The sequence below is a fragment of the Ambystoma mexicanum genome, chromosome 11, assembly GCF_040938575.1.
Source record: "Ambystoma mexicanum isolate Mex_15411 chromosome 11, UKY_AmexF1_1, whole genome shotgun sequence".
In the NCBI taxonomy this organism is placed as follows: domain Eukaryota; kingdom Metazoa; phylum Chordata; class Amphibia; order Caudata; family Ambystomatidae; genus Ambystoma; species Ambystoma mexicanum.
In genome coordinates this window covers 767,295,382-767,323,356 of record NC_090934.1, presented here as the reverse complement: position 1 = coordinate 767,323,356, position 27,975 = coordinate 767,295,382, and the positions used below count along the sequence as shown (strand labels likewise).

Genomic DNA, 27,975 nt, shown 5'->3' with positions numbered 1-27,975 from the left:
CTAATCAGCTTGTGGCCCTACATTTGATTCTTCTTTTCATCAAAGACTCCTAAGAACTTGTGCAAAGACTTTTCCATTTACCTTCCAGAAGTGCTTCATCCTATACAAGACTTTTGCCCATTGACTTTGGCTTAGCCTATTGAATAGAATGACTCTTCTTGGGGGATCCAAAAGTATTTGCCTGCTTAAGAATATTTGTGGTCTCTTGTTCTAATAACCTTTACCTTTTGCCAATTTCTAAGAGTATTCTAAATGCCAACAGTTAGATATTAATGTCCACAGCACCCTAGTTATTGAAGTCACCTGTGGGTGTAGGTTGTATCTGTGGGCCATCCCAAAAGGGTCTTTACTGATTTAGAAACTAAAAGTGTACACTATTGAAGTGTATTTGTGAGTTACTATTATACTACTCCCTTCTGAAGAAGGCTTATTCTAACTGACTGATAAATACATTAATAATTGTTTATGCAAGAAATCTTGAGTGTAAGAGTTTATTTGAATACTTGTAACTGTGAATCTCTGTGTAACTCAACTACAGCTCACATTGACCCCTCTTGAGGTAAGCCTGGCTGCTCAACACGCTACCAAAACTGTGTAGTACAAGTTTATACCAAAGGTTGGATTTCCTATACTTGTAATAAGAGTTGTTTGTAGTGTTCCCAGGGGGTACTGCATACAAACTTTGCTTAACAGTGCACGCTTGAGGCCGTAGAACAGTAGGCAAGAGGGTCTCTCTATATTGTCTCTGTCATCCATAAATAAAGCGAAGCAATATGTATGCAAAGGGCCCACTTCCTACATAAGAAGGCCGTATGGCTTTTTCTGTGAACAAGGAAATGGATCTGAGAGACTGGTAGTGTATCCCATTAAAAAGAGACGGCTTTCCAAGTGCATCCCAGCTATAATACGGCATAATGGCTACACAGTGACTGACCGGGTAGGTATATGCAAAGCATTTAAAATGTTCCATTTATCATTTCACTCATCTGAAAGATTTGGGGGATGATCAGGCATGTGATTACTTCTTCTGCAAGTAACCAATCCCCACACTTTCCGCAGCTGCAGAAGAGAACATAGTCCACCCAGTCACAGAGGTCTCCACAGCCATCTCTTCACTATGAAATTGTAAAGCTCCTGGTCTCAACGGCTTCCCATATGAATGTTATGAATGCACCAAGAGACAATTGTCCCCTGTTTAACCGCCTAGTAAAACACATTTTTGGGTCGGCATCCTACTGAGTTCATGTATCGGGTCTCAGTATCTCTAATCTTAAAAGAAGGGAAGAACCTCCTGCAGAGGGGAAACTGTCAGATTACCCTATTGCACTTCTGAACACTGACCTGAAGGTCCTTACTAAATTGTTGGCAGATACAGGAACATATCAGAAAAATGTCCACAATGATAAAGCAGGCCTCATAGCACAGAGGTCCTGTTTGGATCACTTGTGCCGTCTGACTCCTATAATTGACCTAGCAGGTCCAGCTGAAGGAAAGCCCACCTATATCTCGATAGTTGCTCAACATGCTTTGATAGGGTTGAGTAGCCATTCCTGACTAGATCTCTTGAGGAATTTGGATTTCATTACACCTGCATAGCTTGGCTAAACACGCTATGCTATGCGCCTATGGTGCAAATCAAGACAGGAGTGGCCACTTCCTCACCTTTTGCCCTGTCTAGGGGAACCAGGTAAGGATATCCTTTCTCACCTCTCTTTTTCACTATAGCCTTCGAGTCCTTGGCTTGTTGCATCAGAGCACATCTGCTCCTCGCAGGTGTCCATCTGGGGGGGATAAGGAGAGCAAGTTGATGCTGTACGCAGTGCCACAGATGGCCGTAATGATCTGCAGAAACAGAAATAGTTCAGATTTTTATTTGCAAAAAACAGCTTGAAATTACTTCACTTCTAAGAGTATGATGTATAGATTGTTCAGTATCTCATATTGGACTGCAAAGGGGGGAAGAGAGATACACCTTTGGGTGCCCCTCTCGCTTCATCCATTGGCTCTGACCTCCATCGCCCAGGCGTTCCTAAATCCCAGGTTCCCCAACCAGTGATCAGTAACGACTTTGATCTAACCCTATTTTAGGGGAGGGCCTAAGGGCCAAAGATTTATCTATTTAGCTTCCTTCATGGTTCTTCTAAGTGTTCTATCCCCAGTGGTTTCAACAGAAATTATGGCTTCCTTGTGGCAATGGCAGGCACCCATGTCCTTTCTTGTACTCCCTCACCCTCTCTCTCTCTCTCTCCTTTCCCTTGATATTACTACCCCCTCTTCCTTTCCTGTCCTGTGATACTCCAACGTTCCTGCTTCTCTTTCCTTCTCACCCTCTTACCTGTTTCACTTCATCACTCTATTTCCTCCTAGTTCTTCTCCTCGCACCCTTCCTAGCTCCTCTACTCTCACCACTGTGCTAATTTCATCCTTCCTATCTCTGCTACTCTCATCCCTCCTCTCTCCGCTCAGGGATATGAAGCCCTGCTATAACTCCCACACCCAGGGATATATTGTTCTGTTCACTAACCCCTACCCTTGGATATAGTGTCCTACTCACTTGCCCTGGCATATAGTGCCCTTCTCGCATGCCCCAACGAATCTCTCTTTTTCCAACTGGCCTAATACACACACACACACTCACTATTCTCTAACCCCCACTTCTCTGTTATGTTCAAAGATTTTATAGAGCGCTCGTAGGACTAAAGGCATCTTGGTGCTAAAGAGCTCTCCTACACCCTTATCCTCACACCTCTCACCTACAGCCCTCTCTACAATGCTTGCGCTCTGCCAGCACCCTCTCACTCTGCATACTACCCTACATCTGTCTCCCACTTCCCACTCTACCTTCTCCTCTATGCCCCCACTTCCCACAGACTGGTACCACTGTCCCTCACAAATACCTCACCTGCACTCTGCTCCAATTCTGCAACCAACTCCTTAGCACTCCATTCCTCCATCCGCCCTACGCCTGGTCTCTCGGTTAACCTCCACACACCCTGAAAGCACCCCAACAATTCATACCCTTCCTTCCCTTCACTCCCCTTTTATACCGACCACTTCCTGATTCTAAATTCCCTCCGTCCTCCCCTTCCACCTCCCAGATAGGTTCCAGCGCTTACCTGACTCTGTGGGCTAACTTGTGCCTGCCTTTCCCCCAGGGGCTACGTTGCACAACTGAAAAGCTGTATTAACCCTCGAATCCCATCTCCCTTATCCAGCAGGGTTTTTATAGCCGTCTTTGAGGACTTGCTGTTTTTCTGGCCTGCTGTGGGTCTGAACGTTTGTTTTTTCTGTTGCCACTGTATTTTCTTTGCTTTTCTGGGCTGGTGGATGTTGTCTGATTGTGGTGCCAGTTCACAATCTGTATGTGTTGCAGTGTTTTGAGTTTTCTGCGTCTTTGGTTCCAGTCTGGGTTTTCTTGGTTGCTCCCAGATGCACTGTGGGAGTTCTGGTTCTGAAAATGAATAGACCATTAGCCAGAAAAAGTGTTAGGAGGTATCATTTGATATTGTGTGGTACCATTAATGACATTCCAAGTACACAAAGTGGGGGTAGGGACTGGGGTCTTCCAAACCTCCTCATCCCACTTCTCAGAGGGATCCACATTCTCCCCTGACAGGGACATGCCCCTGTCATAGCAGATTATATTTTATTCATCCTGGCTGAACCATAGGCTGCACTGCCTCACTTGCTATCTGCGACTTCAGGGGGTTGGAAGCATCTCTGGATACAAGATAAACTGGGGCAACATGGAATTGCTTCAGTTGGGGTCAAGGAGCTTTCCATTGGATATTACCTTGGTTCCTGCCATGCAATCCACCACTATCTGGATTTACTTGGGGGATTCAAATTAATATTATATTGGGAACTATGATAAAGGCCAATCTAGGCAAATTGTGGGAAGAAATGGAGGGGGTTTCGAAGAATTGGAATACGCTCTCTCTGTCGTTAATCGGCAGAATCTCACTGTTTAGAATAGTTTCCGTGCACCAAGTCCTGTATCTATTCACAATGCTAGAGGCCGCCTTAACGCGTAAGATACAGGCTTTACTATCAAGCTTCAAGGTTGGTATAGTTGGCAATGTCCAATATCAAGGGGGAGGATTGACTAGCATTGACCTTACATCAGAGACATCTTTGTAAGTACTTAAAAACCATAGAGTTCTTGAACCAAAATCGCCTCTTCCTGAGTCTTAGTCAGTCCTACCGCACATTAAATTAATTTGATCAGCCAATAAGAAACAGTCGTACACCAGGCCTTGCAGCTCAGAATCCTTTGGCTCAAAAGCCACTTTCTCTTTAGTCAAAAGCCCTTCTGGGCGAGCTGGTATGCCCTAGGATACCTGCATAAGTGCTTTGTTGATGGGATATTGGATTCCTTTAGCTCTCTATCCTGCAAATACAACCTTCCTGCGTGGGATTTCTGGAGTTAATCTAGAAAGATGGTGGAGGGGGGGGATTGAAGCATTGCCCTTATGAAATCTAACTGGTTAGTTATGCTTGGGCCAAGAGGACGATTTTGATCGCATACTCTATGCTGCAGGAAGGGATCGTTAAACCATTGCCATTACAAGACAACCTGGGATGCCGATTTTGGCAAATAGTTGACCAATGAGGAATGGCAGGAGGGATGGGCGGTGGGTCCAAGTGATATCAATAATATTTACTCACATACAAGATTACATGTGGAGTATACTGGCACTCTTTTTGCATATAAAACATTGACGAGAATCTCTTGGATTCTTGCTGGAGAGGTTGTCCCCAGAAAGGTACATTTGGGCATATCTTGTGTGTTTGCTGTGACATTGCAAGATTCGGGAAAAATTGTTTTTGCAAATTTTTCTTTGGTGCTCTTTGTGCCTGTGGATGATTCGAAGGGGCTTGTATTTCTGGGTATTGCCGCCTGCCAGCTGAACTTATCAAAGCAATTGGAAAAGTGGAGACCAATTACACAAATCAACTGGAAAAGTGGAGACCAATTACAGTAGCAAATGAAGGGAGAGTTATTATGAGAGATTATAAAGATAAAGGCTCTGCCTTGTTTCAGAGTGGCCAGACCGTATGATGCAAGTGGCGGCCTTCGAGTGTAAATTGTTCAGGGCGACAGTTGCAGAGTAAAGGACTATGCCACTTGGGACTCCTAATTAAAGTTGATTTGTCTTGGGGTTCTGAGAAGGTCCACAGCTTTTACTCAGTCAAATATGTTTCTTCGGATATGGCTTTTTCAGTTTTTGGTTACCACTGTGTTCCGCTTTTAAACCTGCTTTTAAAATGTTGCATTGCTTGGTGAGGCTATTGCTTCTTGGCGATCCATTCATAATTAATTTGCTTGTAATTTCATTGCAGTGAGAAATTATGAAAAGAAATCTGATGTTTTACCTTTCATGTATGATCGAGAAAAATGTCAATAAAAAATGTTTTTAAAAAAATGAAGGCTGCGTCTATCTCCTCCTTTTTGGCTTCAAAAAGAAATAATTGAATTTAGGGAGGTTCCAAATAACAAGGGAACGGTGATACAACATATATTTCACTGAACTGGTTACCCTCTTGGAAAACGCACATAAAGCACACTTTGTGAAATAAATGAAATCATTCTTCGCCCTTAAAAGTATTTGTATATTCCTAGAAAATGTTGCGCAATTCAGTTTTGTAATGACTTTTCCCCCAACCTTTTTTTCTAGGTGAACAATGTTATTAGCGCAGATAAATCGAGACTCTCAAGGAATGTCTGAATTTCCAGGCGGGGAAGCTCATCATGTTACTCTTTGTCTCACAGAGACTGTATCTGTGGCAGGTAAGGCTTTTATTCTGCCCCCATATATTATGGACAGGTTGTGGTTTAAAAGTCAACATTTTGTAAAATCAGCATAAACCGCCTTGCATTTACTCGTAACGCATCTTGCGAATTCATCTTCTGCTTTCTTTTACGAGTGCTAGAAAGACTTGTGGACCTAGAAATTGAGGTTGATTTCTGATGAGGGCATTGAGTAATAATGCCACTAACGTATTATTTTTTTTTTTAAGGTAAATTGCACCACACAAGAATTGTTTAGCAGTTATGCATTGGATTGAAAAGGTGCCTAAAATGTAGCGTTCATGTGATGGCAATCAATGGCACGAGAGTTGCTAATCATTTGCACAGCTGCTGAGTGGGGTCCAAAACGTTTCCAATTCTGCATGACTTTTTTAAACGTATTCATAAATAATATAAAGATTGAGGCGTGGAGCCGTTTTTCCTTGCTTGTTCACAACACCGAACTGAGTAAACTAATGAATAGTGAAGCAGGTCATGCTAAAACAACAGGGATCTAGACATCATCATCACCAAGCCAGGATTTCATTAGGTTTAGTATGGATTCGTTTATACAGTACTGCATTCAGGTCAGAATATTATTCTGGTCTAGTACAAAACAGGCATTTGAAACGTACAATTCAAGCAGAGAGTAGCATTCTTTTCAACCAAAGTGTGTGTGTTTACGTTGCATTTATGGTGGCAAAGAAAGTTGAATAGATGGGCAATAGTTCCATTGTACAAAGCCCTATTTGCGATCGCATATAAAACGTTGTGTTTGGGTGTCGTAATCTGTAAGGGAGAGTCATTCCCTTGAACCTGTGTTCTCTAGAAAAAATGCTGTATAAGTATATCATTGGGTCCAATCAGAAGTTAGCAGGGGAACATGTTGAAGCATAGAGCATTAGCGAGAAATATGTGTTCTTAAACTACAGTTGGAAGAAAATAGTTAATTTGCGGCCATATGAAAAGCCTGCGCACAGCAGAAAGTCACAGTATGGAATAGGCTACATGCAGAGATAGTTACTTTTGCTGTAGCAATGTTTAACTGCATGGCATTAGTGGGTCTCTGGTTTTGTTAAAAAATGTTTGGAAGATTTTAGAATATAATAACACTCTGATAATATCTTTATATTTGAAGACATAAAGTGTTGTGTGTCTTACTTTTTGGAATATGAGCAGCAAAGGTTGCACTTCAATTTTGTTTGCCTTCCTAAGGTTTATCACAAGATATCATACAGCTGTGGGCGATCAATGAAGGCTGTCTTCTTTCAGGTGTGCTACTTTAGCTTTGCTTAGCTGCCTTATACTGCCTGCTCTTTTCGTGCTTGTGAAGTGTAGGTTTAAAAGCTTGTGAACTGAAATATTCCACATACATGGATAACCCGTACAGGATGATTTGTAGAAGTAAAATCCATCAGTGTGCCCCAGTGTTGCAATGTCCTTGAGAGATTACTAAATAAGTTATTACTTGCTTCCATTTGTGAACTTGATTTAAGGAAGTGGAAACGTATCAGTTATCCCTCATTTGTAATCGTAAAGCAAGTAAATGTAACCATGAGCCAGTGGTTGCTTTTTTTTTTTTTTAAATCAAATTTTATTAGCATTTTGTAACAAGAGTTCAAGGCACTCGAAGAAGAAAAAGAATAAACATAATTTGCAAAAACTAATAATCGTCTTGTCCTTGCTGTGTGATCTTTGGGAGAATGAGTGTCCCATATGCTATCCTGGGCCTCTTTCCCGCCCATAGGAATTTCAGTAATATGCTGATCATATCTAGAAAGGGCGCAGGGACAACCACAGAGAGCATCTGAACCAGGAACAAGAATTTGGGAAGGATGACCATTTTGATCAAGTTGAGTCTCGCTATCCATGACTGGTTGAGTCTGGCCCATCGGTCAAGATCCCCCTTTATTTTCTCCCATAACGGGCGGGAAGTTCCTGTCAAATAGGTGACCAAGGTCTCCCAGGATTTCCCCTCATAAGTAACGGAACCCATTCACCTGTACCCGGAAACCAAGTCCCTTCATGTATTCCCCAATCTGGGTTTTCTCTGGTCCTATTGGGTATGCCTAGGATTTGCCAATGTTCACCTCGAAACCCGACATTTGCCCATATACCTCAAGCTTTTCCAGTAGTACCGGGAAGGTTGGCCCTTGGCCGGGATATATATAGGGGGCATCATCCGCAAATAGACTTAATTTATATTCTTCCTCCCCCACCTGCACCCCTCAGATTTGCCTGTCGACTCTGACCTCTATTGCCCACGTCTCCATGACCAGCGCATATAGGAGCAGCGACAGGGGGCACCCCTGCCTGGTTCCCCTTCTCAACCCGAAAGAACGTGACTCTTCTCCGTTCACCACCACTTTTACCGTGGGACTGGAGTACAGGGCCGCTATCCAACTCTCCCATTTCTGTCGCATTCCGCCCAATGCCAGTACCCCTTTTAAGAACAACCAGCTTACGTGGTCGATGGCCTTCTTGGCGTATAAGCATAGCATCAAGGCTCTTCCGCCTTTGACCATGGGTGAGTGCAGCACATGGAGGGTCTTACGTAGATTGTCTCCCCCCTGCTGATTCTTAATTAAAAAATGTCTGATCCTGGTGGACCAATCTAGGGAGAAACCCTCTCAAACCTGCTGGCCAGAACCCTTGCGAAAAGCTTAGTGTCCACAGTCAAAAGCAAATTGGGCCTGTACGCCTGACAGTACGTAGGGGCCTTCCCCGGTTTGGGTAGCACCACTATTTTGGCCTCCAAGAAGGTGGGGTGGGGGGACTTTGTCTATTTCGCTGGAGGCGTTAAAAACCCTTGCCAATGGTGCTGCCAGCAACTCCTGGAATTGTTTGAAGATGTCCGTGGTGTACCCATCCTCCCCTGGGGCATTAACAGCATTCAATCTTCCTATGGCGACCACTACCTCTTTTGGCTGTGACCCCAGCCTCCAGGGCCGTTAATTCCTCGGGGGTGAGCTTTGGGATTGCCAAGCTTTCCAGGTATGTCTTGATCGTCTGGTCCCCTGGCTCCGGTGCCCTCCTATATAGCTCCTCCTAGTACTCGGCAAAACACCCAGGTATCCTGTCTTGTGGGCCAACCATACCTCCTCCTTTGTCTCGGATCTTCTCCACCCATCTATCCCCTCTACTCCCCCTGACCCTGTTCGCCAGAAATGACCCCACCCGATCTCCCCTCTCATAATACTGTTGTTTTGTGTATCTCAATTTCTTCGACTTCCCCCCATAAGTGTAGCATGTAGGGCCTGCCTCTTGTCTCGAATGAGATGTAGTAAATCTGTCCTGTCCCACAACCCCCATTCCGCTGAACCCTGAGTCCCCGGATTTCTTCCCGCAACGTCCTCTCAATGAGCCCTCTCTCCCATTTTCTCCAGGCCCCCTCCACTATTAACATTCACTGTATTGTGGCCTTAGCAGCATCCCACACAATGTTGAGGTGGACCTCCCCTGTCTGGTTGACCTAAAAAAAGGATCAGATTTTATTCCCTGAAAACCGGGTCCCGAAGTAAGACATTGTTACAGCGCCACCCTGGGTTAACCCTTCTCTTCATTTCAAATTGCCAGGATGCCGTCACCATTTTGTGATCTGACCATGTGACTGTTTCCACTGTGGGGGAAGTTATGTCCTTTGCTTGTTCCCGGGTAATCAATAGTAGGTCTATGCTGGTGTAAGTAGAGTAGGGGGGGAGAAGAAGGTATATCCTACCGCCTGGTGATGAGAAACCTTCCACACAGCCCAATGTGGTCCTTGAGGAGGGCAGCGAATTCCCTGTTCTCCTTTCCCACCTGCTTAGTTGCCCCACCTCCTTGCTTAATCCCGGGTCTGCCACCAGGTTGAAGTAGTTACCCTACTAGTACGTGTTCCTCTCCCCATTCCTCCAGTGCCGCGAAGACCCTCCAAAGAAAGTGAATCTGGCCCACGTTGGGTGCATACACCGTGGCCAAGGTGAACAGGACTCCATCCACGTGGCCCTTGAGTGCAAGGAATCTCCCTCCAAAGCCCCTCTTGATTTGAAGCCCCTTCGTGCAAAAGGACCTTGCCAAGACCATTCCTATCCCTTACTTTTTGTGATCCCTGTTGGAAGCCCAGAACATTGGTCCCACTGCCCCTTTCTGCAGGGGACGCTCCATCCCCTGTCTGAAGTGTGTTTCCTGCAAGAACAAGACAGATCGCTTGAGGGACTGGAACATATTGTAGGTCAGGGACCGTTTATTTGGGGCGTTCAGCCACTTCAAGTTGAGGGTCGCGACCTTCAGATGAACCATATCCCTGTCTAGGAAATTCCCCTGCGCCTGGGGTCACTGTCCTTTCATATGTCACAGATGCCCCTTCCATGTGCATGCCAATCCCCTCTCCCCTCCCTGTCCCCTTTTCACCCACTCCATTCCCCTCCCCCTGGTTCCCTCCCTAACCTAAAACATCAATCCCAACCTCAGACCCCCAAGAAACCGGGCATAAAGCCTAACTCGGTAGAGACACCTGGGTTTCACCAGGTCACCAGGGTGTGTGGAGATTAACGGTCGGCCTGGCCGTCCTTTCCCCATTGGGCAAACCCATGTCTGGTAGGATACTGTCTCAATCGCCACCAGGCCTCCGACAGGTTATTGCAACAATGGATCTCTTCGAGGGTGTTGAATGCCGGGCCCCTTGCTTCCTCGATCGCCTTGAGCTCCCGTCTCTTTTAGCTCCTCTGGGTTGGGCAAATGCACTGTTGAATCGCTCCCTCAGCTGTCGCTGACTCTCTCTCTCTCCGGTGACTCCTCCTCGCTCTGTAATTCTTTTAGAAGATTGTCAGCGTCCTGTCATTGATGCAAAACACAGTTTTCACTCTTGAGTTCGAACATGAGGGCAAAGGGGAAGCGCCAACTGTACCTCACTCCCTTATCTTGAAGCCATTTCGTCAGGGGCCTACATTTGCAACGTAGCTCCAGGGTGTAGCCTGATAGGTCTTGGAAAATCTTCCCACTCAATCGTGCCACGCACCCTTGCTCTCTGTACGATTTCCTCTATCGGTGTAGCAGTGGCACTTAGCAACCAGAGCGTGGTCCCTCACTGGACCCTGCACCCATATGGACCCTATCTAATTTAATGTCCCTCTCTGGGGATGCTCCCAACAGGTCATGTAATAGGCGCAGTAGGGACTGTTCCAGTTCCTGTGGTGTTTCTGTCTCTCTACCTGGGAGCCCCCAGACGCAAAGATTATTCCTTCTTTCTCTGTTTTCAATATTGTCCACTTTAGACCGCACCTCTGGGTCCCGACGCTCACGCTCCTTCAGCTGCATCTCTACCTCCACGTCACCTATGTCTGCGGCGCAGTGTGAGTGCTCCAGGGCTTCCACTCGGTCCTCCACCTTCGTGACTCTCTCAGTGAGCGCACCCAATGAGCCTTGGACCTCCGCTCTAAATGGCCGTAGTTCTGATAAAACAGCGTGTATGTCCTGCTGTATGCCCTCCAGATCCCCCCCATCCACTCCAGCTTCTCCCGTCGTACTGCCTTTCCTGTCAGCTGTGCACCTCCTGATTCCTCTGCAGCAATGCTCCCTTTCCAGCACCATGCGCAGATCTTTCTATTTGCGCTGGGCATCGAAGAACTCTCCACGGCTTTCCCCCCGCTCTCCTCTTTTGCAGGCTTGTCCTCGGCCCCAATCAATGGTGGCAGGGCCTGTATTGTGATCCTGCCCACCTAGGCACATGTGGCGCTGCTGCACCTCTAGGTATGCCCGGTAGCTCTTGTGGGCAGGGGTGCCTCCTGCCTCCCTAATGGGGCCCGGGATCCTCTTGTCTTTTCCTTTGCTGGGGTGTCCACAACCCACTGTCCAGCTCTGTGTCTGGATCCCTTCCTGTTTGCTTCTGCAGGTTTGTGCCGGCAATGGAGTGGTGCTTCGGAAGGGGCGTCTACCTTGCCGGCTCCCGTCTCTGTCGCCCTCCTTGTAACCGTGCCGGCACTTCCCCACAATGATTTCTGTGCGGTGGGCGGGCGGGTGCCCTGTTGCATTGCATGAGCGGGTAACACCCGCTCACCGTTTCTGTGTAGCTGCAGTGTTATGTTGGGGGAAGGGCGCCTGCTTTGCCGTCTTCTGGTCTTAAAAACGGTGCTGGTGCTTCACCGCTGTTGTTTCTGTGCGAGGGGGGCTAGCGGAGGTGAGACAGGCGCCTTGCTTGCTTATGTTGGCGGGTCTCGCCTGCTCTCCGGTCTCAGCGGGTTCTGTTGCCGCAGTTCTCCCTCTCCAGTTGCCGGCACCCCAAGCCTCTTTGCCGGCGTTACCCAGGCCTGGGTCCGCTGGTCTCCACTGGCCCTACGGGGCTTGCACCAGTGTGAGAGTCGCATGCCCACTACTGTCCGCCTTTTTATCTGTAGATTTGTCTTGCTCATGGGGGTAATCTTATAACTTTAAGGCCTGGCCGAGCGCGGAGCTCCACACTTGCGCGCCCCCCTGGTGGTCCAGTGCTTGCTTTTAATCTTCCAATAATCATAAGTGCATGAATATTCTGCCTGGCCTTTAGAAACCAAAGCCATTGATTGTACCTGAACATCACTTTTGCTAAAAATCCACTTTTATATTGATTACTTGCCCATGTGTCACACCAGGCAGGCATTGTCACCGTTTCACATACCGATCAAAATGCAAAGCAAACTTGTTAAGTAAGATTTCAGGGAAAGCCATACTTTAAAACTCACTTCTTTATCATGAGAATGAAAAACTGTCGATTTGACGGACCTGTGAGCCACAAAGGCTTGACAAGTGAAACCAATTTTACAGCTAAGCTGTGAACCCTGCAGAGCCATTTTGGCCAAAACGAGCATCGTGAATAGGATTTTGATGATCATAGAAACCAATATATATCATGAATCTCGCTCCAAAGATCACAGGAAGCCAGTGCAGATCTCGGAGTGTGCTTGAAGCAATAGACTCCTTTAAGCATTCTAACAGCTTTGGTCAGTACATGCTGGAGTCTGTCAGGCAAAGGGACAGCTGTTTTATACAGAAGCAATAGACTCCTTTAAGCATTCTAACAGCTTTGGTCAGTACATGCTGGAGTCTGTCAGGCAAAGGGACAGCTGTTTTATACAGGATGTTTCTGTAATCTAAGTATGTTGTAATAAAGGCATGTGTGATTGATTCCAAGTTTCATGTTGAGAGTAGTGGCCTTTACCTGCAGAGTCCTCTTAAAATGGAGAAGCCCAGTTCAATCGTGTTATGTTATGCTAGGAATGCCATCACCATGATGGTGGTTTTGAAATACAGTGATTTCAGATGACATCCTCCATCCAGCTTAACTAACAAACGTCATGTTAATGTTAATGTTAAAGGACATTTGTACCGCGCACTATCACCACCGTAGTGGTCCCTTGGCGCTCTGGCAGCTCTGAAAGAGGAGGGGAGGATGAGTTAGTGGGAGGAAGCAGGAAAAGTGCAAGAGAGCTGTGATGTGCTGTTTGGCGGCCTCAGCCCGGTGGGTCTGTTGGCTGGGCCTGGGGTGTTTGCAGCGGTAGTCGTCGTGTACTGTTGTGCAAGGCTATGTGTGTTTTTGTTTTGTTGTTGCCATGTAGTGAAATTTGTGCGGTTTGTTGTGTTGTAGGTTTTGGTTGCGTTTGGTTTGGAGTTTGAGAGGTGTATGCAGATAGGGAAATTGTTAGTAGGGTTGGTTAGTTTGCGTCTAAATCCTGAGTTGAAGCGCTCGGCTTGCTTATTATTCCCCTGTTGCGGCTCTGTCCTGATCTGGGTCTGACTGGCATGTAGGTTCCATACTCCTCTAGTCCCCGCCTCTAATATGCTCTCTGAGCGCTCCCCTTATCCTCCATTTAGACTCTAGTGGGCCTGCCAATGACAACCTCTCGGGTAGTGGGGGAGGTTGCCAGTGTCTCAATAATTCCACACCAATGTGGTACCTGGCGGTAATTTAAATTAAGGGGCGGGTGAAAGTGTTGGTGGGATTGTCGGGGTTAGTCGACTCAGTCTCTGTGCGTGCCGCCTGTGTTCCTGTCTATCCGATGTCACCCGTCCAGCTGCCGTGGGCTTTACTCTCCCCGGTCAGGGATGTCTGTCTTTCCAGTTTAGTTATCCTTTTTACCAGTTTCGTTTTCCAGGTTTAGTCTGTGGTGTTGTAGAGCCAGGTTTTTAGTGATTTCCTGAATTTTAGGTGATCTTCAGTGTTTATTTCCTTTGGGATGTTGTTCCAGGTTTTTGCGGCTAAGTGGTAAAGGAGGTGCCTCCAAGTTTTTTCTTGAGGTATGGTTTGAGTTCCAGGTGGATTTCGTTGCTTGATCGGAGGGGTCTCGTTGGTTTGTAGACTGTTATTTTCTTTTGTAGGAATTCTGCTCCTTGTCCGCTGATTGCCCTGTGCGTTATGCACATTGTTTTGAAAGTGATGCGATGTTTAACTGGGAGCCAGTGTACGGTTTTTAGGGCTGGAGTGATGCGATCTCTTCTGGGTAGTTTGAGGAGCAGTCTTGCTGCTGCATTTTGGATCCGTTGCAGTTTCTTCAAGAGGTATTCAGGTATTCCGAGGTAGAGGCTGTTTGTATAGTCTACTTTAGACATGATTAGGGCGGCGATAGTGAGTGTTTTGTGCGCGAAGGAGAGGAAAGGTAGAATTCTTTTTGCCGTTCGGAGGAGGAAAAAGCATTTCTTCACTGTTGCATTTATTTGTGGCTCCAGGGTTAGGTTGTTGTCCATTAGGACTCCCAGATTTTTTACTACCTTCGATGGTGTTGGTGCGTTTCCCATTTCCGTAGGTCACGGGATGGTGGTTTCGTTCTCATGGTCTTTGGATACAATCATGATTTCTGTCTTTCCTGGGTTGATTTTCAGGTTGTTGGCATCCATCCAGTCGAAGACTTCTTTTAGACAGTCGGTAAGGGTTGAATGGTCGGCATTGGTGTCTTTGATTTTGTAGATGATCTGAGTGTCATCTGCGTAGTTGTAACATGTAATGTTGTATTTTTTGAAGATTCTGATGACCGGAGTGTGGTAGGTGTTGAAATATAGTGGAGATAGTGAGGATCCTTGTGGTACTCCACAATTGTTAACTCGTGGAGTGGATTTGAAAGGTTTTATCCATACGGCTTCTGTTCTGTCTGTTAGGAATGATTTTATACAGCGTAGTGCTGTGTCTGTTATGCCTATGTTTTCTAGTCTTTTGGTCAGGGTGTCGTGGTTAACTGTGTCAAAGGCTGCGGAGAGGTCGAGCAGAATAAGGGCTGAAGTAGTGTTTGAGTCTGCGTTCGTTTTGAGGTCGTCCCAGATGGATAGTAGTGCTGTTTCTGTTCCTCTCGTAATCTGAAACCGAATTGAGCTTGGTCCAGCAGGTGGTGTTTTTCTAGGTGTTCTTGGGTTAGTTTATATACGTATGTTTCTAGAAGTTTTGCTGGGTAGGGGATGTTGGAGATCGGCCTTTAGTTGGAAAGGTCATCTACGTCACCACTTGTGTTTTTTAAGAGTGGCTTGATGTATGCTGATTTGAAGATCTTCGGTACAGTCCCTGTTGATAGCGTTAGAATTAGAAGGTTTCTGTAGTGTTCTGCTGGCGATCCTTGCGCGAGGATTGATTTGTAGATGTCTGGGGAACATGGGTCCATGGGTGATCCATGGGTGATCCCGCTTTCTTGCTTTGTTTAACCAGCATTGCGAATGCCTCTGCTGATATTTCAGGAAAGCTTTGGAGTTTATGTTGTGGTTCCGAGTTGGGTTCGTTGGGTTGTATGTTGTGGTTCGTTGGTCGCTTTTGTATGGTTTGACGGATGTCGTTGTTTTTTTTTTTTTTAAGTGATCTGCCAGGTCGTTGCATAGGTTTTCTGAGGGGGTTGGGGTGTTATCACAGCCTGGTGGGTTTCTCATTTCTCCAATGATGCTAAACATTTCTTTTTGTGTGGTGGTGGCATTGTTGATTCTGTCATCGTAATGTCTTTTCTTTGCCTTTTGAATTTCATTCTTGTATGCACGGATTTGTTTCTGGTACAGTGTTTTTTTTCCCTGGGTTATATTCTTTCCTCCATTCCAATTCCATCTTTCTGTTTTCCTTTTTCATGTCGTTTAATAGTGGGTTGAACCATTTTGCCATTGCTCTTTTTTTTGATGGGGTGAACGGTTTTTCTGGGGCGATCTTGTCTATCGTATCTGCGATCCATTTGTGCAGTATCTCTGCTTTGCCGTCTAGGTCAGCTAGCTCCAGTTCTGTAGTTGAGGGTTTCGTTCATTCCAGTTGTTCGAATAGGTTGCTTTTTTTGACGTGTTTCCAGTTTCTTTTGGTGCTGGTTGTGAGTTTCGGGTGTTGGATGTAGGTTTGGGTAGGCAGAGTGATCACGAATGGGATGATGAGATGGTTGCTCCATAGTATTTGTATCGGAGGTGCCGTGGTGATGAGTTTTTCTTTGGAGAAAATTGCGTCTAGGGTGTGACCTGCTGAGTGCGTTGCTCCTTTGACTAGTTGTCGTAGTTTCATGGTGCTGAGTTGTTCAATTAGTGAGTTTTGGGAGTTGGCGTGGCTGTCTTCAAACCAGATGTTGAAGTCCCCCAGGATGATTAGGTGTTCGTGGTTGATGGCTAAGTTGGTGATGGCTTCTATGAAGTTATCGATGAATGTTGCATCATATGTTGGTGGTCTGTATACCAGGATGAATGTGATGTTGGTTTTTGGGCTCGCTGTTAGGTGTATTACCATGGTTTCGCAGTTGAGGATGTTGAGTGGTTCGTCAGTTTTTATTTTCCGGTGTTCTTTGAATGCTATCGCGATGCCTCCTCCTTTTTTGTTTTTTTCTGTTTATTTGTAGGCATTTGAAGTCTGTCAGAAGGCAGCTTTGGAGTGTGATTTTGTAGTTGTCGTTCAGCGATGTTTCTGTGATGAACAGGATGTCAATGCGTTGTCGTTGAGTAGGTCGAAGATCTCTGTTGAGTGTTTTGACATGGATCTTGCGTGTATTAGATTGCAGTGAAGTTTGGAGGTGTTTGGTTTGGGTTTTGTCGTCTTCCGCCCAGTGTTGAGGTTTCCTTGTTGGTCGGCCACTTGTTGGGCTGCGGGTTTTGGGGTGTCTGCGTCTTCGAAGAGTTCTTCTAGATTTTGTCTTGGGTTTTTTGTGTTTTCATCGGGTTCGACTTCCGGGGGTTGTGGTTGTTGATTGGAAGTTCCTCTTGCTTTGGTGATGTAGGGTGTTATTGGGTCGCTCGTCTGTATGTTGTTTGTTTTGGTCATCCTTCTTCTACTTGCTTGTGTTAGGTTGATTGATGTTGCTGCTTCTGATGTTGGGTTGGATTGCTGTGGTGGCCAGTTGTCTGCGAGGTATGGAGTTAGGTAGAGGGATTTTTCTCTTCTCTTAGAGTTCCTTCGGTTTGGGTTCCTGCCTGTGGCGGTCCAGTCTATGGTTGGTCTAGGTTGCTGTTCTGGCTTGTTTGTTCTTTCGTCTCTTCTTCTTTTCCTCGGAATTGGTCGTTTGCGCGCCATTGTAGGATTGAGAATTGTTTAGTCTTTGTTTGGTTACGTCTAGTTCGTCCTGTTTTGGACCAGTTGTCTTGCGGTGTAGTGGCTGGTGAGGGGGTGTCCGCTACAAGTTTGGCTCCGTTTATGGGTGGTATTCCGGCTGGTGTTGACCGCTCGTTCAATCGCTGTCCTAGGAGGGGAAGGGGGGTGGTAAGGGTTAGTAAGCTGGGTGTTATCGGTGGCTTTCTTTTACTGTTCGTCTCCCTAAGCGGCCTATCAATGCAGTTTGGGATCACACAATGCACTTTGGGCACGGAGGCCCTGCTAAGTTTGAGACACCTGTATAGTGGGAGAGAGGCCCAACAGTGCAGTTTGGGATCAAACCTAACGCTATTTGGGCATAGAGGCCCTGCTATCAATGCAGTTTGGGATCAAACCTAATGCAATTTGGGCACAGAGGCCCAGCTATCAATGCAGTTTGGGATTACACAATGCAATTTAGCATGGAGGCCCTGCTAGGTTTGAGACACCTGTATAGTGGGAGAGAGGCCTAGCAGTGCAGTTTGGGATCAAACCTAATGCAATTTGGGCACAGAGGCCCTGCTATCAATGCAGTTTGGGATTACACAATGCAATTTGGGCACGGAGGCCACGCCAAGCCCGAGACACCTGCATAGTCGGAGAGAGGCCCAACAATGCAACCCAGAGATCAGACAATGCAACCTGGGCACGGAGGCCCTGCCAAGCCTGAGACACCTGTACAGTGGGAGAGAGGCCCAACAATGCAGTCTGGGATTACACAATGCAGTTTGGGCACGGAGGCCCTGCCAAGTTTGAGACACCTGTACAGTGGGAGAGAGGCCCAACAATGCAGTCTGGGATTACACAATGCAATCTGGGCACGGAGGCCCCGCTAAGTCTGAGACACCCGTGCAGTGGGAGAGAGGCCCAACAATGCAGTCTGGGACCACACAATGCAACTTGGGCATGGAGGCCCCGCTAAGTCTGAGACACCTGTGCAGTGGGAGAGAGGCCCAACAATGCAGTTTGCGATTACACAATGCAATTTGGGCATGGGGGCCCTGCTAAATTTGAGAGGCCCAACAATGCAATTTGGAGATCACACAATGCAATTTGGGCACGGTGGCCCTGCTAAGTTTCAGACACCTGTGCAGTGGGAGAGAGGCCTAATAATGCAGTTTTGGATTACACAATGCAATTTGGGCACGGGGCCCTGCTAAGTTTCAGACACCTGTGCAGTGGGAGAGAGGCCTAATAATGCAGTTTTGGATTAAACAATGCAATTTGGGCACTGAGGCCCTGCTATGTTTGAGACACCTGTATAGTGGGAGAGGCCTAACAATGCAGTTTGGGATCACACAATGCAATTTGGGCACGGAGGCCCTCTATCCATGCAGTTTGGGGCAATGAGCGGTAATTACATTGATCGACATTGGTTTTGCCTAGTGGTCAGGTATCTAGGATAGAGTTGTACCTCTCCCCAACCCAAGCCACCCTACCTTACGGGTCCTTGTAGTTGCTGGTTGACGGCTGGCCACTGGCTTCCCCTGCGGATACCTGCTGACACCACCTGGAGCCGCCTCTGTTGGAGCCGCCCTTGGCCTTGGGGCCCTTAGCCGCAGGGGGCTGCAGGGCAGAGGGCTGCCCTGGGAGGACCAGTGATGAAGGGCTCACCGCCCAATCAGAACAGGGATGGGCGAGTTGGGAGGCGGGAGGGGAGCGGAGACCAGGAAGAGGGTGCGGGGTGGGAGAGGGACGCTCGGTGGGCCTGGGGGCCTAGTTGGCTCCCAAAAAGAGTATGCGGGTGCCCAGATGGGCTTCCTTACCTCGAGCCGGCTGCCTGCAGTGAATGCCTTGCATGGCAAACAAGATGGAATACTTTGTAACTCCAAAGTCTGAGGACTCATGGTCTCCTTGTACATTTTCCTTTGTAAATTGGCCATCTCTCAGCTTAACCTTCATTCCAATTCTGTTGGGTGTTTCCATGACCACCAGTCTGGCTTCAGAGCAGCCAGAAGCACAGAAACTGCTCTCCTGAACATCTGTGAAGATTTGCTCTCCAACCTTGACTCTAACATTCCCTCTGTCCTCATTCTTCTCGATCTCTCTTCTGCCTTCGACACGGTCAACCATACCATCCTGCTCAACCGTCTCCGTGATAACCTGGGTATCACTGATCAGGCTCTGGCCTGGCTGACCTCTTTCCTCTCTGATCGACCCTCAACCATACAATCCTGCTCGACTGTCTCCGTGATAACCTGGGTATCACTGATCAGGCTCTGGCCTGGCTGACTTCTTTCCTCTCTGATCGACCCTCCCAGGTCCAATTTGGGTCCTTCCTATCATCTATCTTCCTCTCTACGTGTGGTGTTCCCCAGGGGTCTAACCTCTCGCCCTAGCTTTTCAATCAATACCTGGCAACTCTCGCCCACCGCATTGCCATTTTCTGCTCAAATTTCCAGTGCTATGCTGACGACACTCAACTAATTTTCAGGCTGCCCTCGGCCACCTCCTCTTCCTCTCTCATCTCTGATTGCCTAACTGCCATTCCAGATTGGTTTGCCGCCAATGATCTTTGAATGCAAGCAAGACGGAGATCCTCCTCATCGGCACACCTTCACCATCCTTTCCCCTCACTCTCTGGCCGGCCTCCCTTGGCCCTCCTCCTACCCCAACCTGCGAGGCTAAGAACATCAGTGTCATATTTGACTCCACACTTTCCTTCTCTGCCCACATCTCTGATGTCTCTAAAAAGTCAAACTTCCTACTGCACCTCCTCAGAAGTACTCTGCCTTTCCTCTCCTTACCCCATAAACTCATGGTCTCCCAAACTCTAGTTCTCTCTAGGTTGGACTATTGTAACAGCCTCTTTCTAAATCTACCTGCCTCTACTCTCTGCCCTCTGCAACTAATCCAGAACAGGACTGCAAGACTTGTCCTTGGCCTCAAGACCTGGGATCGTATCTCTTCAGCTCTGAAATCTCTCCATTGGCTCCCAGTGGATGCAAGGATTACATTCAAAACCATCTGCATTGTCCACAAGGCTTTCTGGGGCCTGGGTCCAAAATACCTTCAGCTAGCCCTCGGCAAATACCTCCCCTCTCGAGTTCTTCGCTCCTCTACCTCCAACACCCTCAGGGTCAGTCGTTTTTCAAAGAAACGGGCTGGGGGTAGATCTCTGTCTTCGGCTGGGGCCTCCCTCTGGAACAGCCTCCCTGCCACTCTAAAACTTGAGGAGAACCATCTCCGGAAGCACCTCAAGACCATTCTCCTTGCTTCTGCCTTCGCTCCCCCTCTCCCCTGCTGATCTGTTCTCTCTTGGCACTGTGCACCTGGCCACCCTCTGTCCTCTGGGCCCAGATACCTGCTCACCCTGCCACCCTCCCGCACTACCTCCGGGCCACCCCTTGCACTGGGGTCTGTATCTGTACCCATACAGTCCCCCCACCCCCTTTTCTTCCTGCACTTATCGGTCCTACCCTGTCTGCTGCCTTAAACCCAGCACTTGCCAATTGCTGGCTGCATTACAACTGTTTGTTGCCTTTATTTTATTTATTTATTTATTATTATTTATCTGTTTCTCCTTTGTTCCGCACTTTCGATTTCTCCCCCCTTCCATGCACTTTCCCCTCCCCCTCACCCTCTCCCATACACTTGCTCATTCTCAATGTCACTGGGCCTAGTACGATCATTGTTTTGTTCTCCTCTGTTCCCCTTCCCTCCCTTGCCTTGTCACGCTCTGAAACACTTGTGTACGAGCGCAATCGAAACAAAATATCAATATCGAAAGGCACTCTAAACCCTCAAACGCTACAAGGCCTCTTAGCAGATGGTTGAAGCTGATAAACAGCCGCCACCCATAGACTATGTCATAGATGTGAGCAGATTAATCTTGTTACCGGGCCAAAACATACGTGATTGTTTGGACCCATTATTGATAACCAGTTGTGCATAATATCTAGTCATAAACAAAAAATAAGATATGTTTCTTTTGTAGATGGAGACAATTTAGAGAACATGGACAGTGTAAATCTACAAGCTGTTACCCTTGCTGATGGCTCTACTGCTTACGTACAGCACAATTCTAAAGGTATGAGTGTTTTCAATCAGAAAAGTTGATATTAAAATGAAATATGTTTGTATTACATTGTGGTGAATTCAGTGTACAGAAAATGTCAGATCCTCTTAACCATAAGGATTTCACAGGGTCCTTCCTATCTATGAATCTTTCCCTCCTAATGGGTAGGTCTCCAGCGCCTCACCTGCAACAAATGTAAGTAAACCTTTTTGCACTTCACTACTTTATATTAACTGTTATGGCATTTTGTTCCCCAGAGTACATAACGCCTTGAGTCTACTATCACCTTCTAGTGGACCTATTGGTTTAACCTTTGGTTCTTTGCAGCGTTCATTTTCTGGTAATCGGACTGCAATTGCTCAGCTCCCAAACCATTTTGCAGTTAACATTTTTGTTACTTGGAAGCTCAGGGTCGAAAGCTGACTGTTTAGTTTATTCTCATTTAACCACTGTCTCACAACGGTAGGAAAAAAGCATTGTTAAAGGCAATAGTTTGGACTGTTTTTTTGTGAAAACATTTTCGGAGTTCATGCACACAGATATACTTAAGCCTATGGAATAATATGTCCAGGGGAAATTAGACTATAATGGGGAGAGGGTGAAGGAGGGAATAAATGAATGAATTAATGAATATGAAGACTGATGAATGAATGAGTGAATACATGATCATGAGGGTAGTTTTGAAGAAGGATGAATAAATGAAAGTTTAAGGGCATATGGTAGTTTGAGGGTGTGTGAATTAAATGCACAAGTGTGGTAAGGCTGAGCAATGGTGTTTGTACATCCAGGTGCAATAAGGGTTGAATAACTGCCTATAGGTTTATGGCACAGATGTAGAAATAGTAGAGTTATCCTAGAGTAAGAAAACAGTGCACAGGGCAGATCAACATAAGTGGGATTATTCTCGTAGGTGCGCTACACCTAAATTAGTTCTAGTTTAGACCATAACGTTTGTAACCTAAACCTGCAAGTCCCGAGACGCCCTAATCTGCAAAGTAAATTTCAATAGCAGATGGTCAACCAGTTTCCAATACATAATCATTTAGCTTCCTGTCTACCCTAGCCTGACAAAGCAGAATGTTATAAGGTTTGCCCCCCCCAGAAAATAGTAAACCTAATCTTCAAAAGTCAGACTTTTTTTCAGTCATAACACAAAACATTAAAAAACATTACTACATCTGCTTTATATATAAAGCGGGATGTATGTATGTATGTATGTATGTATGTATGTATGTATGTATGTATGTATGTATGTATGTGTGCATGTTTGTCCGGCTATACAAATCCACACTGTTGAAGCCACGTCTACCAAATTTTGCATGGATTCCTCTTTTGTCTGGGGCAAGATTGTAGTTTGTTTGGATGCAAAAATCTTTTATGCAAAAACAATTTTGTATGTGTGTCTGTATGTTAGTGCGGCTATACAAATCCACACGTTGAACCTACTACTAACAAATTTTGCATGGATTCCTAATTAGTCTGGGGCAAGATTGTAGTCTGTTTGGATGCAAAAATGCACTCTGTAGACACCCTAGTTTACTGATGTTTACCTCGATTCACTACAGTAGGTACTAGACGGTGGCAACATGTTGGATGTTGAAGGTCAGAGGCCCCCAGGCCTGCTGGTGAATTGGCCAACCGAGTCAATAAAGTCAACATCCCAGAAGGGAATAAGACCAAGACCAAGTGAGAGTACGTTTAAAGGCTTTTTAATCTAAAATTAGGGCAAACAGAATCTACTCTGTTCACGCCTAGAGCACTCTGCAGAAACCATGTTACAAGTTGCATTTATACACAAAATTAGTCATCCGCAAGGGGGTGGCCTAAGGCGCACATGGTGGATGGGATTGGTCACTAAGGGGAGGCACCTATAGGTGCTATATGGTCGGTGATGACTGATTGGTCCATAGGCATGTGACGAGATGTAGTGGGGTCAGCGGTTCAGCTGGGCTCATCCGTTGGTCATCCGATGGATTGACACATTGATACTTTATCTGTGTAACACTTTTGCCCTTGTGGCCACACATTCCCATCCATTCATAAGTTTTGACCGGTTCGTCCGGTGATAAGGTTAGCACAGTGCACGTGTAACAACAAGGCATGCTTATTCATTGCTGAAAATTAATTATACGTGTCTATCAAAGATATCACTTTCTTATTCACAACCGGTTTGAATATTGAGTTGGGGGTGAGGTTTGTAGGGTCACTGCACGGCCGTGGGGAAGGTTGGAGTACATGGTTGCTGGGACTGGATTACAGAAAAACATATTTCATTGTGGCGGTGCATTTCCTTAGAGGGGCTTTGGTGGCCAGGTGTCCAGACAGCATAATTCTTTATAGGTCAGGGCGGTCAGAGATGGGCTCAGGCCCCCCTTTTTGGGCTGTTAGTCTCACTTCATGTAAAGAGGCTTTTATATTCACACATGGCGAATTACTGCCTCATACTTGTTTGGCTGGTTCGTTATTTGAATATAATTCACTTATGACATCTTATAATTCCATGCAATTCAGGCAATGTTGCAACACAACAATGGGAGAGGGAGAGGGAGAGGGTGAGGGTGAGGATGACCGCTGACACATAATTGCACAACTTGGCACTCGACTGTAAGTAAAGTTCACATGAGGTTTTCTAATGTCGTATTATACAGTTACATTCTACATTATCAGCGGTGAGGTAGCATTGTGTGAGTTTGCACAAATCTAAGGGTCCTTTTTACTTGTTGTGACATTAGTTAGTCGTGTACATACTTCAATGTTATAAGTCAACATGCATTCTACTTTTAATATAACAGCTTTGCATATGAACTTTCAATGGCACGCATATATGTATTTACATTGTTTACTCATTAGCTTATTTAAGGTATCAGCAGGTTCGTGTGGGTTTTACACACGAGGAAAAACCATCTGTGTTCATGTCTAGCAGAAGAAAAAACACGTTCACTGATTTAAGGGTCTCTCCTCGTTGTTGACTTTGCTCTGGGGTACACAGGGATTAGGTTTTTATGGGTGGTGTCTGTGGGGTTCAGGGCAGGTTTACAGAGACAGATAGCCCTGGTTCTAGCCTTCTCCCCCCAGAACTGCATCTGAATCACTGGAGGGAGTTAAACGGCAAGTGATACAGTGTGGATTTTGTTGCATTCCTGCTGCCGGCCTTCTCATGGGAACCGGGCTGTTATGTGGACGGCAGAGAGGAGGCGGTGGGGGGTAGAGTCGCGCTGGTTGTGTGCTTGGCAGAGATGACTGTGGCTTGGGGTGAAATCCTAACAGCCTTTTGCTATTTGCAAATGGAGTTGGTACATTACAAAATGGAGTCCGGATATCACTGTACAGGGGTGGGCCCCTATAACATGGCCGTACTTGCGGATGTGTTCTTATGAAAGGGGTGATGGTTCCCGGAGGTGTCCTCGCATGAGTGTCTCAGGGCCGGGGCCATGGACACGGGGCAGCCATGATTGGGCCCATTCGGGGGAGCATGGTAACGAGGGGTGGGGGGGTTTAGGTGTTCCCTCCTTCCACTCAATGTGTTGGTTATTCCTTTGAAATGTATCACTACTGTATACAGTTCAAAACTGTTTATTAAAGCATTTTAAAAGGGAATTTAAAAAAGATTCTTTTTTTTATCACGCCACTCCAAATATGGGAAATGGCAAGGTTACAGTTCACTTAAGTTCGTTCACGAGAAGAGAGCACAATCAATCGATCTTTCTTGGACATTTTCTCAAATGTGCTGAAGCCATTGAGTGACTGCTGAAGCCATTGAGTGACTGAAACATGGCGCACAAAAAACGAACATCACTTGGAAAAGCTCCCTCTCATGCAAAGCAAAAATCAATATCAAGAGCTTTTGAAACACAACAACAAACAGCAGCATGACTTGCCGACCAGAGGACAAGAGCAACATCCTCCAGGGCACATTAGATACCACTTGATCAGGACACGGGCAACGCCGGGTACCCCAGCTAGTTACATATAAAATCAAACCAAACGGCTTAGAACATTGTTTAAAAAAATGGAACCATTTACCCCCCACATAAGTCTAGCCCACAGTATTTCCCTAGAGACATCTGTATCAAAACATTCTGGGTATTTGTACAACCTAGTTCTGCTCTGTTGCAAACCAGGACATACCAAAACCCAGTGATTCAAAGTTTCCACAGAGCCTAGAGAATTACAAAAATGGCAATTCAGGGTAGAACCTGGAGTGTCTGAGGAACTCCAGTATTTAGTCTGTTCTCTTTAATCCGTTCTCTGGTAGGCAGCTGGTTGAGTTTAGATCGCATGTAGAGAGATTGAATTTGACTACTTGGAAAACGAATCAAGTACACTGAAAGATGGTCTTTTTTCTTAAAAATGTAGCATACTCCGTGTAGGATGAATATGCTTTAATAGCATCCAGTGTCAACAACCAGTCCTGCCTAAAGAGTTTAGATTTAACCCCTCCAGGACGATTTAAGAGCTCACCCCCAGAAGCGCTAATGGAAGAGATTAAATCCTGCATCCTTTGTATATAGATATTTATTGATCATGACTTTAAGTCCTTTTCCACTTCACTTAAGTCACAATAAAGTGAATTATCTGGTGGCCTAAGAAACCTTGAGTAGTTTAAAATTTTTCTCCACAGTCAACAGGCTTGTAGAGATGTATGGGCCAACTCATGGTGGATAACTGCATTAGGGCTAGACAAAGCTAAACTCAAAACCTCTTTCCACATATGCCCCTGTGGGACATTTGAGGAGCTGGCTAAGTCCAAGAGGGACAAATCTAGCCCGTATAACAAGACTATTTGGGGTTGTTTTACCGCAGATTAAATGTTCGAAGGAGAAACGACATTTGTTCGAAATAATCTTCTGTCGTTTCTCCCCTGAATATTCCCAAAGTTCCCAAACCCCTACCACACCACCACTCCCACCCCCTTACTTACCTTCAGTTCTGTCTTGCTAGTTCCAGTGACGTCAGTTCCCTTTCACCTCTGTGATCGGGAACCAGCGCCGTAGGGCGTTTACTTTTTTTTTCTTTTTTTTCTTTCTTCTGATCAGCTGCAGAGGTGTCCACCGCGACACCCTGCTCACTACTGTACTGTATCTAAATGTGTATATCTTTTCATTGTACATTGTTTTCCCTCTATACTGTACAGTATAGTGAGTGCGGGTTGCGGGGTGGGTATACCCCTGCAGCCTTTTTCATTATTTTATTTGTAGGATCAGCTGCAGGGGTGTCCCCTGCAACTCCCGCTACACTATGTAATGCAGTGTGATTTTGTAGTTGTCGTCTAGCCATGTTTTGGTTATGAATAAAATGTTGAAACCTTTGTCATATAGGAGGTCGAAGTTCTCTGTGGCATGTTCGGACATTGATATGGCATTGATTGGGTTGCAATGGATCTTTTTGACGTGGTTGGGTTTGTTTTTTAATCCTTGTTTTGTGATTGTTCTGTTGGAGTTCTTCTTTGTTGTTGACACACGTTGGTTGCTGGTCTGTGTAGTCTACTTCCTTGCTGAAACGGTCCGTTAGATTGATTGTCGGGTAGATTAATTCTTCTGCTTCTTCATCTTCTATGTTTTGATGTGGTTGCTGCCGCTGCCCTTGTGTTTTTGTGATATAAGAGGTGAAGGTGTTGGTTTTGTTCATTTATCTTCTCGGGTCTTCTCTTCTTTTTTTGTGGGGTTCCAGTGAGTTCTTGGCGTGCCTGGACATGCCGGTCATGTTGCATTGTCGAGGTGGTGAGGCAGTTGCGAGGTACAGAGTTGGATGTAGGGATTTTTCTCTTCGTGTGATGTTTGTTCTGTTGGATGGGGTGTTTTTAGGGGTGTGTTCTGCATTTGCGGCAGTTTCTGTGTATCAGTTCGGATTGTTCTTTGTTCCGTTTCTCTTTGGCGGTGTCCAGCTCTGTGTCGGGGCGTCTTAGGATCCTTGATGGCGGGAAGGTTGAGTTTCAGTTACAGGGGCTGTAGCCTGCCTGTAGGACCTTGTGTGGTTTGGATGGTGTTGCGTCTTATCCTCTTGCGCTGTGATAGCGCAGTGCTCTCTGTGGGATTGTGTCTTTGTACGTTGGTTATGAACCGCAGGTGATATTGAAGCTGTTGATGTAGGTTGATTGGGGTGTCTGCTTAGGAATTAGCTGCAGATGTTGGGGCGGGGGTTCCAAGTTTGGGTTGTTCTAGGGTGCGAGTAGTTAGCTCTGGGTTCAGGGCGGTTGGCCAAGTAGTGGGTTACTGTCTTCTTCATTCCTTGGGTGGAGGGTCTAAGCATGGTGGTGTCAGGATACTAAGCGTTGGAGGGATGGGGAGGGACGGTGGCGCAGTTGATATGACTGTAGGTTTCCTGAATTACACAGCGGGTTTGTATTTAACAGGGTCAGTGACCTAGCTGTAGGTAATTGGTTTCAGTGGTTAACTGGGTGAACCTGGAAAATGGGCAAGGCCTGGGTTTCAAAATGGCAAACAAGAGGGACCCCACCTAGATTTGAGATTCCTGTATGGTGGGAGAAAGGCCTAGGTTTCACAATACAATAGGTTGATAAAGAAGAGCACGCTTAGATCTGAGATTCCTGTAAAGTGGGAGAAAGACCTAGGTTTCACAAAAGGCAGATATGAGACGACACACCTAGGTTTGAGATTTCTCTATAGTGGGAGAAAGGCCAGGTTTCACAATACAATA

At 46.1% G+C, this 27,975-nt stretch overlaps 1 protein-coding gene across 4 annotated transcripts in view; it reads left to right on the top strand.

Annotated features, from left to right (window-relative positions):
• Window positions 1–27,975, top strand: part of ZNF143 (zinc finger protein 143) — a 1,779,064-nt gene that overhangs the window by 200,630 nt on the left and 1,550,459 nt on the right. For all 4 annotated transcript variants that reach the window (XM_069623666.1, XM_069623668.1, XM_069623669.1 and 1 more), the window contains 2 exons: window positions 5,679–5,791; window positions 21,238–21,330. In XM_069623666.1, the coding sequence (XP_069479767.1) occupies window positions 5,686–5,791; window positions 21,238–21,330 (199 nt within the window). In that variant the 5' untranslated portion in view covers window positions 5,679–5,685. The remainder of the gene's footprint in view (window positions 1–5,678; window positions 5,792–21,237; window positions 21,331–27,975) is intronic.